Source organism: Odocoileus virginianus, unplaced genomic scaffold (genome assembly GCF_023699985.2).
Source record: "Odocoileus virginianus isolate 20LAN1187 ecotype Illinois unplaced genomic scaffold, Ovbor_1.2 Unplaced_Contig_11, whole genome shotgun sequence".
NCBI classification, from domain to species: Eukaryota; Metazoa; Chordata; class Mammalia; order Artiodactyla; family Cervidae; genus Odocoileus; species Odocoileus virginianus.
Window position 1 is genome coordinate 1782621 of NW_027224328.1, and position 18243 is coordinate 1800863.

The 18243-nt window shown below is 36.3% G+C and overlaps 1 protein-coding gene across 2 annotated transcripts; it reads right to left on the reverse strand.

The window, feature by feature from the left end:
- Positions 1-622: 622 nt before the first annotated feature.
- On the reverse strand, positions 623-10107 carry LOC110134647 (C-type lectin domain family 2 member A). Of its 2 annotated transcripts, XM_070464010.1 has the most exons (5): positions 9908-10107; positions 7662-7736; positions 5473-5648; positions 2647-2750; positions 623-760 (listed from the first exon to the last, which is right to left on the reverse strand). In XM_070464010.1, the coding sequence occupies exons 1-5, from the start codon at positions 10044-10046 to the stop codon at positions 643-645; spliced, it is 612 nt and encodes a 203-aa protein (XP_070320111.1). In that variant the 5' UTR covers positions 10047-10107; the 3' UTR covers positions 623-642. The 2 variants fall into 2 exon arrangements, with proteins under 2 accessions (XP_070320111.1, XP_070320112.1); XM_070464011.1 differs by lacking the exon at positions 2647-2750.
- Positions 10108-18243: the final 8136 nt, after the last annotated feature.

The following is an 18243-nucleotide window of genomic DNA, read 5'->3' on the forward strand; positions in this document are numbered from 1 at the left end:
CCTGGTTCTTACTTGGAAAAGGGAAATATTTTTCAATAATCTATTCTCTGTTCACTTTTAATGTTATTTTTCTAGTTTATATTCTATAATCTAAGCTTTGTGATTTTAATATAGAACTTTGATAATGTATCTGTGTTTATTACTTTTAGTGTTAGGGGCCTTCCTAAATATTTTTCCCTTATTTGTAAGATATTATTTAAGTACATGTTTGTTCATAGGTGATTCTCTTGTAACATTTCTTTAAACCAAAGTTGCTATGGTTAGTGGCTTGTAATATTTACACATATTAAGCACATATATTTCTCTAACTTTTAAGCAGACCTACTAAGCAGTAGGTCTTGACTGACCTATTAATATAAATCCCCTTAAATTTGTTTATCGTAACTACTAATGCAATAAATGTCATCTCATTGTATACTATAACTTTGTTTGGTCCTATTTAACAGAAGTTTCCTGACTTGTGCTCATGATGAGCAATAATGTGCCTTGAATTAATAAGATTCTATATATAATCATTCATTCAACAATTTTAGTTCCTTTAATTCTTGCAAAATTCTACTGTATGCCAGAAACTAACATTTGTAAATCAACTATACTTCAATTTAAAAAAAAACTTGCAAAATTCTTTATTGATTCCCTAATTTATTCTGTTTTAGATATTGGTTTGCTGCAAATCCACTTGATATCAACAAATCCTCTGGAACTGTGGACTCCATCAGAATTCAAAAAGGCAAAGGGTCCATTCCCACTGATTTCAAACCTGAAAAGAAACAATATAAATCAGTTTGGGACCACTTTCAGTTTTAATCAAAAATAAACTTAAGAATAGAGCAATTTGAAACATTTTATACAAAACACTGAGCTTCATACTCACCTATCACAATACTCTACCCCCCAAATATCTGTTTTTTTAAAGCAATGTAGGTATTTAATATTACTATTATTAGCATAATCTGTCAACTTATTTAGGGCAACAGGTAGAAAGAGATATAAATAGACAAAGAGAAATAATAGATATAAATAAGAGCTTATATCTATCTCCATTTATCTAACTATATATATTTCTTTCAAGAGAGAGAAAGTGTTTCTAAGTCGAGTGAAATATGGAATTTTTTTAAAGCAGTTCCCTAGCATATCACCTGGTATATTTTTAGCCAATGTTTAGTTTTGAAAGTAAGAAACAAGATTTATATTCATTTTGCACTTTTGAAATATATTGATATGGAAACCAAGGAGGCTAATTATAATAATTTTTATCAATTTGCATCACCAATTCAATGGACATGAGCTTGGGCAAACTCCAGGAGATGGTGAGGGACAGGGAAGCCTGGCGTGCTGCAGTCCATGGGGTCGCGAAGAGTCAGACATGACTTGGCAACTGAGCGACAACAACAAAAGCAATATTATTTATTTATATAACTATTTCTTGAGGGAATGTTGTTTCCTGACTTTGTATCCATGTCTTCTTGCCTTAATATTATTAATTGCTAGATGGAAAAATGCGAACCAATTTAGAAATATGGGAAGACAAGAGAGATTATACTAATTGCATAAAAAGAAAAAGATTGATCATCAACAGAGCAAGTTGATAAAAATTATTTGCAATGAGTTGGCTGTTCATATCAGGTGGCCAAACTACTGGAGCTTCAGCTCCAGCATCAGTCTTTCCAATGCGTATTTATGGTTGATTTCCTTTAAGACTGACTGGTTTGATATCCTTGTTGTCCAAGGGACTCTCAAGAGTTTTCTCCAGCACCACAGTTCGAAAGCATCAATTCAGTGCTCTGCCTTCTTTATGGTCCAGTTCTCATGTCCATACATGTCTACTGGAAAGATCATAGCCTTTACTATACAGATCTTTGTCAGCAAAGTGATGTCTTCTCTTTTAACACACTGTCTAGGTTTGTCATAGTTTTCCTGCCAAGAAGCAATCGTCTTCTAATTTCATGGCTGCAGTCACCATCCACAGTGATTTTAGAGCCCAAGAAGAGGAAATCTGTCACTGCTTCCACCTTTTCCCCTTCTATTTGCCATGAAGTGATGGGACCAGATGCCATGATCTTAGTTTTTTTTTTTTTTTAATACTGAGTTTTAAGCCAGCTTTTTCACTCTCCTTCTTCACCCTCAAGAAGGTTCTTTAGTTCTTTGCTTTCTGCCATTAAAGTGGTATCATCCACCTATCTGACGTTGTTGATATTCCTCCCAGAAATCTTGGAAAGTTAAAGACTTTTAACTTGGAAATATGGTTATTTCCATATTGTTTCTAACACTTTAAAGAAAAAAAAGAGGTCTTACAAAAATTTTAAAAGTACAAGTAATAAATGTGCTTTGAATTTGCAGAATAGTTGAATTTGAGTTAGCAATAGGAGGGTTTATTAGCAAGAACCTGACAATAAAAATAAAATGAAATAAGGAACAAAAATAAAAATGGAAAATTTCATTGCATGCCATATAACAAAATAGAAGGAAGGTGGGTTGTTCTAGGGTATGTTTCAATCTGAGAAGATACATGTCACAGGGTAGAAACTGAGAAAGACATTTACACATAGAAAACAGGGAGACTTATCTACAAAAATGCAACTCAAACTGATTTAAAGTTTTTATACAACACAGAACAGAACCTTTCCTAGTAAATTTGAAACTCACCCAGCATTGAATGTAGTGCCATTTGTCCATTTCCAAGACTCTCCTAGTTTTCTGCTTAATCCAATCCAGTACATAGAAGTTCCTGCATGCTTCTTCAAAAATTTCTTTCACACAAATCAGAGAATTCTCCATTACTCAATATTTTAGACCATATAGCTGACATACTTCTCACTGGAACATCCCATCTTTATGATTTACATCCTAATTTGTGTGCCCTAATGCTTCCATAGCAACAAACAACATAGATGGTGATGTTCAGGTTAGCTTTATCAGAATAATTTTCACTTTGCTCTCTTAAATATATCTAAGTAGTAGAGTGACTTCTAACAAGTCATCAAAGCTCTTTGAGCTATATGTCTTGAATTACCATTAAGGGTAACTTCTATCTTTCAAATGAGAAACTGATGAAAAAAATCATATTTGACTTCCTTTCCTACACATTCTACTGCATAAAACACCAGTATGTTTCTCACAGAGTAAAGGACAAAGACTCTAAACTGACAGGATGTTATGTCTGGTTGACAAATTCAGGAGCTGAGCATTTTTATAGGAACAGGCATATCATATTTCTTAAGGGTGATAGAGAACTAACACTTATATCTTATTTTGTGCACAGATCTTCTCTCCCAAACTATATAGGGGTGAGAGTGTTTAAAGGAAAGTATAAGTACTGTTAAAATAGGAAAACTCAGAAACTACTTTGAATAGATACCAGTGGATACTGTTGCTGAAGCTGAAGCTCCAACACTTTGGCCACTTGATGAGAAGAGCTAACTCATTGGAAAAGACTCTGATGCTGGAAAAGTTTGAAGGCAAAAGAAAAGTGGGCAGCAGAGGATGAGGTTTTGAGATTACATCATCCACTCAATGGACATGAATTTAAGCAAACTCTGGAGAGATAGTGGAGGACAGAGGAGGCTGGTGTGCTATAGTCCATGGAGTTGCAAAAGTCAGACACAACTTAGTGACTGAACAACAACAGATACCAGAATAATAATGTCATTGCTGTATGATTTCACTTATATTTTTTATATGTGGAATCTAAAAAATAAAACAAATGACAAACACAAGAAGACAGAAACAGAGTCTCAGATACAGAGAACAAATAGGTGGTTGCCAGTGGAGAGATGGGTGGGGAGAGGAAAGAAATAGTTGAAAGAGCTTTGAACTTCCAGTTGCAAAATAATGAGTCATAGGTATGAAATGTACAAAGTGGGGAATATAACTATAACTACTTGATATCATCTGGTGATATATATTGTATGGTGACATATCATAACTAGAATTATCCTGGTGGTCATTTTGAAAAATATTGAAATATCAAATCACTATTTTGTGTAACAGGAACTAACATATGTTACAGGTCAATTAAAGTTCAAAGACAAATTAAAAAAACTCATAGAAAAAGAGATGGGATTTGTGGTTACTAGAGGTGGGGTGGGAGGAGGGGGGACTGGGTGAAGGTGGTCAAAAGGTAAAAACTTCCAGATACAAGTAAATGCTAGGAATGTCACATACAACATGATACATGCAAATTACTTATATTTCATGTATAGAATTTGTTAAGAGAGAGATGCTCAGAGTTCTCATCACAAGAAAAAAAATTACTTTCTATTTCTTAAATTTTGTATCTACAGGAGATGATGGATGTTCACTAAATTTATTGTTATAATCATTTCATGGATGTATGTAAGTCAAATCATTATGCTCTATACTCTTAAACTTATTCAATTATATCTCAATAAAACTAGAAGAGACAATGTAATTTCTATTGCACATTGTCTCCTATAATCAGAAATCTAATTTCTGGGAGAATATGATTTCTTCTAATAAAATATATTGACTGCCATCATTCCACAGTCTCTCCTACTGATTCCTTGCCTGCTGCTACTGCTGCTAAGTCACATCAGTCGTGTCTGACTCTGTGCGACCCCATAGATGGCAGCCCAACAGGCTCCTCTGTCCCTGGGATTCTCCAGGCAAGAACACTGGAGTGGGTTGCCATTTCCTTCTCCAATGCATGAAAGTGAAAAGTGGAAGTGAAGCTACTCAGTCATGTCCGACCCCTAGCAACCCCATCGACTGCAGCCTACCAGGCTCCTCTGTCCGTGGGATTCTCCAGGCAAGAGTGCTGGAGTGGGTTGCCATTGCCTACTCCAGATTCCTTGCTACTGAACCACAAACCATAGCTTTTCCTCATAAATAAACAAACGTCTCCACCAAACATTTGCCTTTCAACATAGAGATCAAACATATAGATACCAAGGTGGGAAGAGGAGAGGAGGGATGAATTGGAAAATCAGGATTGACATATACACATTTTTGGTAATATGTATATAATAGATATCTTATGTGAACCTCAGAATCAGTGCTCTGTGGTGACCTAAAAGGGAAGAAAATTTTTTAAAAAGAGGGGATATATGTATACATATAGCTGATTCACTTTGCTGTACAGCAGAAACTAACACAACATTATAAAGCAATTATACTCCAATAAAAGCTCATTAAAAATAAATAATTTATATTTCTATCTCATGTGAATTTCTTTCTCTCACTTTGATGTTCCAAACCCTTCCCCCTTTCTTCCAATTGCCTAACTTGTCCTTGGGAGTCATTTTCTTATAAAGCCCTCATATGTATATAATTAATTTGGTTTTCTCCTGTTAATCTGTCTCATGTCAGTTTAATTCTTAGATCAGCCAGAAGAACATAGAAGGGTAGAGGAATTTTTTGACATAATCATGGAGTATTAGCTTTTATCACTTTTATCCTCTCTTTGTACAAAATTAAGCTTTGAAATAATTGAAAACTTTTTCCTTTTCTTACCATCTCCTCTGGGGTATCAATCTGAGCAAGTTCTGATCCCTGTGAACTGCAAAATCTTTTACTGGTTGTCCAATTTCTGGTATCATTAGAAAAATAGAAGCACTTCCTTCTTACTCCAATCCACTCCTCTGAACATTCCATAGCTTTGGTACTTTCTGAAAAACTCAAATATAATACTGAAAAAAAAAAAGAATGAATAAAAGCAGTTATTCTGGTGTATCAATTTTATTTTTTACTGCCATGGTTTGAAACCTGACAACTAACTTGACTCATGGAATGATGGATGAATTCAATTCCTCTGTTGTCCATAAGAAGACCATTTAGTGGTTGAGAAGTCTAGACTTTATTCTATTTTCCTGGCTTATATTTTGAGAAGCGGAACGGCAAATCTCTCATGGTCTATATTGGCATCCTACCAAAAATTATGCAGTAGATTTAGCAACCAAGGAAGAGACATAAATATAAATAGTGTTAAGAACCAACGTAAGAAATAAAGGCTTACTTTTACCTCAAAGAAATGAAAGGTTAACAGCAGAGAGGACATACGAGCTAAGGAAGTGAAATTCACTATAAAGGACAATGAATCATTGAAATCTGAATTAATCAAATATTGGTTCTATGTCACCAATATTTAGTGCCAAAGAAGCTGGAATAATGATGACTTTATTTCTCTGTATGTTGTTTTGAGAGTTTACTGTTTCCAGATTTTAGTGAGGTGCTGAGTAATTAGGTTAGATAAAGTCCTGGCCCTCCAAATGTTTAAAGCTAATTAGCGGGTACAGTGTCAAGTAAACATTTAAATGTAGAGCCAACTCCAAACTCCTGACTTTTTCTCTTCTGTAATACTCAGAATTGGATCCAGACTACCACAAACAGGTAATAAAATACATCGTTTCAATTTTACCTTTGTAGTGAATAAATGAACGTAAATAAGTCTTAGAGAAACTCTTCCCTCTAAATATTTAATTTTCAGATGTTTAAATAGAATTAGTATTGCACTCTCAGAACTTTATAATGACAGAAGAGGCTATAAGCAGGAATAATATCAGTACTTTTGTGAATGACAAAAAGAAAGAAAGAAAATGAGACTCAAGAATGTTGTGTTAATTTAATTTCAGAGCTAAATTTAGCAAAACTTGCAGATGGAAAATCAAGTTCTGGAGACTATTAGGCCACAAGTCAGAAATTAAAATCTACCTTTGGATATTTTTCACAAAATAGACTGACAATATCCAGAAAAAAATTTAAACATCTTTATCTTTGAAAATTTACTCCAACAGAGAAAATCCTGAAGTAAATACCTAGTTCCATGTTTTCCTTTTATTGCTTTTAACATAATAGAAATAAGCAAGTATTTCATAGAGCAACTATTAGTAATATAACTCACGTTTGATCCAAAAGAAATGAAAGAAAGACTGCAATTATGGTGACAGTGTTGTATGGTAGTTAAAATATCAGAAACTAGAGAACTGGAATTTATCCAACAGAAAAGAATCTCAATTCTGGTTGGCCCTGGAATTTATTATTTGTAAAAAGCGACTAATTCACTCTGGTTGCTATTTCTTTGGGTGTGAATGGATTTCATAACTATTTCATAGTCTCGTGTGAATTAAATATAAAAAAATAATAATAAATGTAGTATATTTAACATTAGCTCTTTAGTTCACACAAAATACTCTCAATTAAACAGTTATTGCTGTTGCTGTCTGACAGTTATCTGAGAACTTATGATTATTTTATTCAAAGATCAAGAACTCTTACAAAGTCAAGAAGATGACTAAGTTCTGAGAGTATTTTTAAGAGAGGCAAGGAAGGTGGTACATGCGTGTTCGGTCGCCTCAGTCATGTCTGACTCTTTGTGACCCCAAAGAACTATACATAGTCAGCTTTCTCTGTTCATGGGATTTTCCCAGCAAGAATACTGGAGTGGGCTGCCATGTCTTCCTCCAGGGGATCTTCCCGACCCAGGGATCAAACCTGCGTCTCCCACATTGTAGGCAGATTCTTTACAGCTGAACTACCGGAAAGCCCCAAGGAAGGTGGCAAAAGCTGCGAAGCTAGTAGGAACCTGAGGTCAAGTCTCTACAGTCCTTTTATTACTGCAGAGTTGAGAGATTTGGGGCTACACTTGAGGTATAAATGCATAGCCTGCTGCATAAAGAACCAAAGAAAATTCACAAGTCACCTACCTGGTACAACGACCACTGTAAGAACTAGGGCAAATATAGAAAAAATCTTCCACCGGTCTTTTTTCAACTTGCAAACTGTAAAATAAAAAAATTTATTATAAAATTTTCAGAGAAAATTCTGACTGGGAACTGATTATTCATTTATTCCTCTGCCATAATAATCAATCAAGAAACTCTCACTAAACACATCTACATCCTAAAGTAATAAAAGATATACTGGCCTTACAAAGTACTAATACAAGGAAGATAAGTGCCAGTGATTGCTATAACTGCTCAGATTGGCAGTGAGGGGTGAGGAGATTACTTAGACTTGATGGAAGGAAGAAAGAAAAACAAGGTTATCCCTAAAGTGGAAACAGTGTGAATAAGAGATTAGAATTAAGATAGGATTAGAATCAACAAAAGGGCTATAATCAGACAAATAGCTACGAAAGAAATATGAATCAACCAAAACAAAGATAGGGAAGAAAAGAAAGTCATAAGTATGTATGACAGAAGAATTGAAATGTAAGATAATTTTTTTGTATTTGGTGAGCAATAGAGGGCAGAAGTTTAATGTCTTTGAGCAAAAGCATGTTAAGCTAAAAGCAGTAATATGTACTGAGCAGAATGAATTAGAAAGGAGAGGGAATTTAGCACTTTTGGAAATGTTAGGACATTAGGAACAAACAGTAATAATTCTATTAATGACTAAGATCCCCATGCCTGGCACATTATTTAGTTCAGTCATTCGGTCATGTCTGACTCTTTGTGACCCCATGGGCTGCAGCACGCCAGGCTTCCCTGTCCATCCACCAACAACCCCCAGAGCTTGCTCAAACTCATGTGCTTTGAGTCGGTGACTCCATCCAACCATTTCATCCTCTGTCATATCATTAGCAGATGTAAAAACAATCTGGGAAGACTGTGAACACACATGCACACACACATTTAATATCAGAAAAAAAATTTGAATAAAAAATAAAAAATATGTCACACACTCTGTCTTTTTTCAGAGTGGTACCACAGACCTAGTGATTGAAAATGAAGGTTTTAGGTTTTGTAGGGGAGGCAAAACTTTAACTATACCCATCTTGGGTTTTCAGCTGGCTTTTTTTTTTTTTAACAAAAAGATTAATAAGAGAAAAACAGTTTATTAATGACTGTGATGCACACCACTTGGGAAAAACTTACATGAAGAGTAATTTAAAGCAATAGCTTAGAACCCCAGTTAACAGAGCATCTTCCACAAAGGACAATACATTTCTAGAAAAATGAGAGGACAGAAAAAGCAGTTTTTGACTTTCAAGAGTGGCCAACTGTGAGAAGGCAAATATGTGGGGAGAAATTAATAGAATAAGTGAGAGAATTTGTATCCTGTCTTTGGGCAGAAACAAGGGCAGGCACAATTAATTTCCCTTGCTGTTTACTGGTTTCTATGTGCCTCCAACTCAAAGTCATTTTTATATCAAAAGGCAAATTTTGAGATGAAATATTCTGGTTTCCTTCAGTTTCATGATCACAATAAAAGGGAAAAGGATTTTAAAGGAAGAGATGTATCTGCAATGATTTCAGACAGTATGATTACATAAAAAGAAACACCAACAGAATCAACTTTTATTTCCTTTAATTTTCTTGTATCACTGACAAAACCTAGAGCTCTGCTAGGTTGAAGGGTACCAAGGAGTGAGCACCTTTTCTTGTTCTTAATCCTAAATCTATAACATTTCATTATTGAACGTCATAAAAATGCTGCATAAATTTAACATATAAAAGAGAGATGGGTTAAGATGGCAGAGTAGGAACACCTTGAGGTCACCACCACTCACAGGCACATCAAAATCACAGCTACCTGCTGAACAACCATAAATGAAAAAGACTGAAACCTACCAGAAAACATCTTCTATAACTAAGGATATAAAGAAAGAACCATAAAGAGATGGGTAAGAGGGGTGAACTCACAGTTTAGTCAAGTCCTGTTTGCCCCGTGCGGGTGATTCACAAACTGGAGAGTAATTATATTGTAGAGGTTCTCCCACAGAACTGAGAGTCCCTCAGGCTCCTCAGGGCCCTCAGCCCAGGGATCCTGCACCTGGAGGATGGGCACACAGAATATTTGGCTCTCAAGTTCAGCGGGGTTTAATTTTAGGAGTCTCACAGGACTGGGGAAATAGAGCCGTCACTCTTAAAGGGCACACACACAATCTCGCACACTTCAGGACCCAGAGGAAAAGCAGAAATTTGATAGGAGCCTGGGCCAGACCCACCTTCTTGTCTTGGAGCATCTCCTGTAGAGTCTGGGAGGGCCTGCCTCTCTCCTTGGAGACATGGACACTGGTGGAAGCCACTGGCTTCCACACTGGGAGCTTCTTTTAGCGGGTAAACGCTGGTGTAGGACGAAGTCATCCTGGAATCTTCCCTCTAGCTCTTTGGCACCAAGACCTAGCCCTGCTCCACAGAAAGTAGATGCCAGTAATGGCAGGCTTCAGGTCATGCCCCTTGCTGGGTGGGGCCACCTAGCCCCGCCCACAAGAAGACGGGCAATAGGCTGCATAAAGTTCTTCTGAGCCCACAGTAGCCTATGGCCATGGTTGGCTTTGCCCACAGGAGGGCCCCAGGACCCAATTTCACCTACCAGTGATCTTGCTCTCCAAGAAGCCTACTCTGGGTTCTGAGTCAGCCTTAACCACGAGGGGACAAACACCGGATGTGAGAAAACCACAGTCAGACAGCCTGTAAAACCAGCCTGTCCACAGCAGACCAGACCATGCCCTGGGATCAGCTGAACCTCAGCCCTGACCACTAGCAGGCAACACAAGCTTTAGGACACCCCAGGCCAGACCATGTACCCAACCATGACAGGAACCAGCACCCGCTCCCCAGCAGCCTGACAGCAGATCTGGGATCCCTGGACCCTGCAACCAGACTCCAGGGCTGCTCCACCTGCAGGTAGTTCTGCACTAACCCCAGGACCTGGCTTTACCCAATAGAGGGCAGGCAACAACCTCAGGGGCTTCTGGATCTTGACACCAAAAAAGACACAAGGATTTCCCTGGTGGCCCAGTGGTTAAGAATCGCCTTGCAATGCAGGGGACGTGGATTTGATTCCTGGTCAGGGAGCTAAGACCTCACATGCCACAGAGCAACTAAGCTCACACTCCACAACTAGACAATTCGTATACTACAAAGATCGTACAAAAGATAACAAGATTCTGCATGCTGAAACTAAGACCCGATGCAGACAAATAAATTAATTAATTTGAAAAAAAGAAGAAGCAGATTCACAGATAGGGAACACACTATTGGTTACCAGTGGTGAAAGGGAATCTCTAATGATGTGAAGGTAGATATAAGCTTCTGATTCTCAATTTTTGCATTTATTACTGTAATCTATTTGTACCTTTCTATCTGTCATGTATACACCCATCTATCCATCCATCTGTCCATTCACATGCACACTCCAAAACACAGGTGTGTGTATATGTGTGTAGTTACCCTTTGCCATGAATTCAATATTCATCTGGCAATGAATTAAATGTTCTTCATAGATTCTGTCCTATTTATTCCTTATAACAATAGCTACAACACAGGATTAATTATCTTCATTTTATAAATGCAGAAACAAATGTTCAGAGAGATAATATTTAAGGTCCTCTAAGGTCACTTTAAAATTATAAAAAGCACTTATGTACACTCAATGTTTTTTGTCCTTTTGCTCCCGAGCTGTTTTCCTGTCCCACTTCTTTTGTATTCTCATTTGAATTTATTTTCTTCTAGTTCATAGCTTAGAGAACATTCCATGAGGGACTGCTGGAAACTCTTTTGGAGATCTAAGGTTACTCTACGCATATGTGTAAGCACTTTAACCACTTTAAAATTAATATTAGTGACATTATATCCATTAACTAGAGAGAGACACTTCTAGTTAAAATTTGTCTAAATTGAGATAGATAGCCTTGAAAGGCAGAAGCATTGTCATCACTGAAGATCTTCTAGTACAGACTGCTAGGAATGTTGCAGTTGGGAATATCACATTAGACAAGTTTTTTTAAGTGACTGCTGAAGTCTAACTTTTAAGATGATCAGATTTATTTATTAAGAGAGTTATCGAGTAGCCAGCATTGGAATTTATATCAGTGGTTTCAATTGCTATCTGCAATTCATATCAAACTTTTACTTTTTTCCTTTCACTGTCTTTATCTTGGAAGTTTTATAGATTGCCTATTCCAGTCCTTTGGCACACAATTCACTCATTTTGTCTAACATAAACCATGAAATGTTGTGCATGGTGGGGTTTTGTTTTGTTCTGTTTTTGTGCCTTGTTGTTGTCAATTGTTTGTTCAAATTTCAGGCACTAAAATATAGTTTTGTTAGGTTCAGTCAATCCTTATACTTCTTTAAAAGTTCTTTTTGATCTCATTATGCATCCTTAAGCCACCTTCAGACTTTCTCTACTTCTAGTTCTTTTGTTTTAATTGAAATATAATTGAAGTACAATGTTATGTTCGTTTCTGCTGTACAATATCATGAATCATCCAAATATATACATATATTCCCCTCCCTCTTGAGACTCCCTCCTACCCTCCTCTCTACTTCTATTTTCCATAATATCAAGATGGTGTTGGGGAAACAACAGAAGATGCTAGATGCCTAATGATTCTTAAAGTCAACCAGAGTTAAGATTAGTCATTTAAAAACATCTTCATTTACTTTATTGAGACATTAGCTATTTCTACCCATTCTCAGGCTGTGCCACTTGAATCAGGGGAAAAATATCTTGATTACAGGATGGGGAAAACTGTAGTAAACAACCTCTTTCATTTCTGTAAAAGCACATTTCAAAAATCTTTTGTATTGGAATATAATACACATGCCACAAAATTCAACTCTGAGTATCTTTATTTACACACAAGCTTATGTATGCCGTCTCTTGCATATATCATAGAGATATAAAACTCTACACATTCTTCCAAACTTTCTGTTACTTTGCAACAGTACTTTCACCCCTACCATACCACCTCACTTCCTTTAGCAGTTTTCTTCCTTAAGTAAGGAAGTTAGCATTTTGAGGCTGTCTTGTATTTTATTTTTATTTCTCTTCCTTTTATTCTCATTCACTCTATGCAACTTACCTATCATGTGTATCCAGCTGTCATGCCTGCCAATGTGTAGCTCCAGAATAATAAGGCAAAGGTGGTAATTAATCCAGATCAGTAGGAGAAAACCAAGATCTTTGTATACATCACTTATTAAAAAGCACTGAGCTTGACTAACAAGATAGAATTGAAACAACTGATGATCAAAATAGGCTCTTGCAATCCAAATAAACTGTCACTACTGATTTAAATCAGATATGAATGTAGACAAACTTGTTAGTTAAGAAAAGAAATCAGAAAATTGACTCATCCACAAGCAAGGAACATCATGAAATTAGTGAAAAATTTTTTTCTCTAACAAGAAAAACATCTTGAGTGGAACACATATAAAGTAGTATTTGTCTTGTATAGCACTTCATGCTATTTTTGGAATGGTCTCTCATTTCTCATTTTTATAGAAAACTTATACGCCAGTCATTAATAATAATTAAACACACACCTTAAGTCTGTATAGATTCAAACACACTTATTATTTGTGTGACTTTGAGAAAGTTACCTAAATGCTCTTGCTCAATTGTCTGTTTTGTAAAATTGAGAGAAAAATTGTACTAATCTTGTAGAAATGATACAATGATCAGATGAAACACTATAGGGACAATGCTCATAATGTTCATGCCTAGTATTTATGTCAAACATATTTCTCTCTCTCTATCTATCTATACACACATATTCTGGTATATTTTTTGTTACTTTGGATTCTGCTTATGAATCACAGCATTTATGTCAGCTAAAATAAAACTATTCTTTGTGAATAATTTTATGTATGAAGCTATATTATGTTTAAAGAATGTTACCTCTTTATGTCCTTCATTAGATCACTGATTCACTTTCATTGTTAGTCAGCATTACTCTCCGGGTTTTAATATATTGAAATACATGCAATTACGACAACCAAAAATCTGTGCATACCTTTTGTTTGCTGTATAGAGCCAGTACTCTGTTCATTTCTGTGGAATTGAGAAGCTTATATACAAGACCGGTGACCATCCCCTAAATTTTGCTCAATCATGCTAGAGGCTTGGGTAACTTCGGTGTGATTGGTCCATGTCTGGTGAATTTTTGGAAGGAGCCACTTATGGAATTGGATCGACCTGATTCTAATTTGGGGTTTACAATTGCTTTTTTTTTTGACTTCTGGAAAGTTAGATGAACTCCCTTCATGGGTATTCTTTCACTGCTTCTGTAGAAACACATGCCTTTCCTAAACACATGGCTTCACCATTCTGTTTGAAAGGTTATTAAGTAAAATGACATTAAAAAGTACACCGGCTGCAGAGTGGGCGTATGAGCCTGCGGCGACCTTTAGGGGCTCTTCTCCCTGTATGTGTTCCCTCGAAGTCTAACTTACATGTCTCTTAAATACCCAACCTTTTAGGCAACAGGGACAGGTTTCCTGGAAGACAATTTTTCCATGAACGGGGGCGGAGTGTGGGGATTGGTTTCAAGATGATTCAAGTACATTCCATGTATTGTGTACTTTTATTTCTATAGTTATTACATCAGCTCCACTTCACATCACTGGGCATTAGATCCTGGAGGTTGAGGACTTGTGTTAAATCACCCCACATTTTGCCTTGCAATCACCATTGTTGTTTTTCTTAGAAGTGACAGAGACAACAAAATACTCACATGTATCCATATTACAAGGGCCTGGTAACTTGTCAGAATGCTGTCATTACCTGGTCACACTTTTTAAAAATACAGGTTATTTGACCCACTTCAGCTTCTGGGGTGAGATCAAACTAGTGATTCTACTTTTCCACCTGGGGAATATGGTCATGGGATATCCAGAAACTAAGATGGTGAGGCTGTTTTCTACATTACAGATTCTCAGTGAGCATTGATTTTACACCTATATCCAAACTTCTTTAAGCTACATTATTTTTCTTCAATAATTCACACACATAGTTTTCTTTAACCTCTATCTGCTACAGAATTTAAATATACTTATCCTATTTGGGAGTCTTCTGGTTGACCTTGAGGGTTTCTGCTCTGTATTTTATTATTGGTTAGTGAATAATCCCATGCCATAGTATCTGGGTTGGCTTATGTTGGAATGGCAACTTTCAACCTTTCACAATAAAAAATGCACCAACAGAAAGACTGTTATTTACTTATAGGGTATCTAAAAGACTGGTCGTTTGTTTTGCCTTAAAAAAAGAATTTTCAAAATATTTGTTAATGTAATAAAGGGTTTTAAAATAAATTTACTTAATAAGAAATAAAAGGATGAAGTTATATTACTGTTTGTGGTTTTTCTGGTGGTTCCAAAAGCAACTATCAAAAATAAGCTTATATTATTTTTTATAGATACTATCTTTTAAATTTCTTATTGATAACTGAGGATTATCAACAAAAATCCTGAGGAAAATAGCAGCCCTACTTCTTCTTACCTGATTCATATCTATACACACACATACACATATATACTTTTTTATCTGTGTGTATTCAGTGGTCACTTGTAAAACTTAAATAGCATATTTAAGGTCTATTTTTGTTCTCTGTGAGAAGTATATATTGAGTTTCTTGAGTATATCTTGAGTTTAATCAAAGAAATTAATAGAAATCACATGCTCATCACTCCTATGATCTTTTTACATATTTTTCAATTATGTGGTTCTGAAGTTATTTTTGTCCAGATAGGAGGATAGAGCATAGAAAATTGTTAGCTTGAATTATAAATGTGTATATTTAAAAATAGGATATGTGAACCTCAGTTTGTTCTCTGGCCTGAGGCTCAGTAAATGTCAGAGGAAGATATATATACTCAGATGTCATATATATACATATATATATGGGGTTCACACATGGGGTTCCCTGATGGCTCAGACAATAAAGAATCTGCCTGCAGTGCAGGAGACCTGGGTTCAATCCCTAGATTAGGAAGGTCCCCTGAAGAAAGGAATGGCTACCCGCTCCAGTAGTCTTGCCTGGAAAATCCCATGGAAAAGGAGCCTGGTGGGCTATAGTCCACGGGGTGCAAAGAGTCAGACACAATGAAAGATTAGCACACACACATAGTTTATACACATATGTTCACATATGGGTGTTTATATTTTTATACAAATATTAACATATATATTATTCTGCACCTTCTTTTTAAACAATAAATCTTAAAAGATTTTCATATAACTCCTTTTTAAGAATTATGTGAATACAAGGTATTCTGTATGGGTAAAACAAATCTAGCTTGCTCCTTTAGATCTTATGGTTGTTTCTCAGTCTTCTAAGCACAAATCCATTTACATTTATCTTTACACACAGCTTTCTTTTCTTGGGACAGTTCTTACTGATTTCAAAGGTGACAGTGACCAACAACCAGAAACATTTAGTCAGTGATCTACAATTTACAAAGCTCTTTTATCTGTATTATTATACTTACATTACAAAATTATATTTATGAAACATGTATTAGAAATGCTGATAACAAAATTAAAATTCAGAAAAGTCAAGCGACTGGCCTAAGATCATTCAATAAACTAAATATAGATATGTTGAGCCTGGAACCCATGTCTTCTGGTACCTTTTTTCCATTTTCTCTCTGTTTGCCTTCTTGTATAATTCACCTTTTTTCTGCACTATTTTAACAAGGAAGAAACAAAGATATTTCTAAGAAAACCTGACAGAAAGAAGATTTCTGAGGAAAACTTGACAGAAAAAAAAGATGATACCTGAGGGAAACCTGACAGAAAAGATATCTCTGAAGAAACCATGAGAGAAAAAAGGAGATTTCTAAGAGAAACCTGAAAGAAGAAGGCTATATCAGAGGAAAACCAGACAGAAAAAAGGTAATTTTTGAAGGTAATTCTGACAAAAGAAGATGATTTCTAAAAGAATTCTGAAAGAAAGACCATATGAGAAGAAAACCTAAGAGAAAGAGGGCAATTATGAGAAAATTCTTTCAGAAATAAAGATACTTACTAAGGGAAACATGGGCTTCCCTGGTGGCTCATATGATAAAGAAACTGCCCGCAATGTGGTGACCGTTTCAATCCCTGGATCTAGAAGATCCCCTGGAGAAAGGAATGGCCACCCACTCCAGTATTCTTGCCTGAAGAATTCCATGGACAGAGGAGCCTGGCAGGCTACAGTCAATGAGGTCTCAGAGTTGGACATGACTGAGTGACCAACATTTTCATTTCAAGGGAAACATAAATAAGAAAATTTCTGAAAGAAATTTGAAAAAATGAGGGAGATCACTGAGGGATGTCAGAAGAAAGGAGACATCTGAGGAAGGCCTGACAAAAAGAAGACAATTTTTTAAGGGAAACTTGACAGAAAGAAAGAGATTACTGAGGGAATACTGACAAAGGAAATTTCAGAGAATATTCTGAAGGGAGGAGGCTCTGATGTAAAATTTGACAGAAAGTAGGAAGTGCTGAGATAAAACCTGACCGAAAGATAGAGATTTCTGTGGACACCTGATAGAAAGAAGGAGATGTCTAAGGAAATTTTCATATATGAAGTAGACTAGTGAACCAGAAAGAAGGTTCTTTCTAACAGAAAGAAGGTTTCTGAAGGATTTCTGATAGAAAGATTTCAGGATGTATATAATGTTAAGAAGGAGGTATCAGAGGGAAACATGACCAAAAGAAAGATATTTCTCAGGAAGTTCTGACAGAAAGAAGATGATTCCTGAAAGAATTTTGACAGAATGAGTGAGGTTACTCAGGCAATTCTCACAGCCAACTGCAGTTCCTTCTTGGGTTTATTCTCCAAACTCTTCTTTCTAGCACCTAGTCTCCCTTTGCACCAAAGACCTGCATCCCAAGCGGAGGTGCACTGTCTGGGGTATGAAACTTGCACTTAGGTCCTACTCCTCCTACTCTCCACAGACCTGTTGCTATATTCCACTCAGGTCCCCTGAAGATTCCTTCCTTCCCCAGCTAGTACCCCTAGCTATGAGTGGGCTTCTCTGAGTGAAGGAACCTCTCCTCTTTTCCAACTATTCCCTGGGGTCCTGTCCCTTCCTGTTTCCTCTTCTTTTTCTTCCCTTCTTTTGTCCAACCCAGTTGTGTGAGGAATTTTTCTTGTCTTTTTAGGCGTTCAAAGTCCTCTAATAGTGTTCAACAGTTTTTCTTTGAAAATTGCTCCATTTATAAATGTACTGCCTTAAATACACACACACACACACACACACACACACACACATATATATATATATTTGGCAACACGTGGGGTCTAGTTACCTGAACCTGGACCACCTGCATTGGGAGTGCAAAGTCTTAGTCACTGGACTACCAGGGTAGTCCCTGTAGTTCTATTCTTGATGTATTTGTGGGGAGAGGCAAACTCCACATTCTACCAATCCACCACCTTGACTCCTGTCTTCTCAGATAGTTAAATGAAGATAAAAATGATTTAATATTTCATCAGTGAACTTTAAAAAAAAGTATGTCTGACGGAAAAGAAAATGCAGCTACATCAATTTATAAAGTATAAAAAGA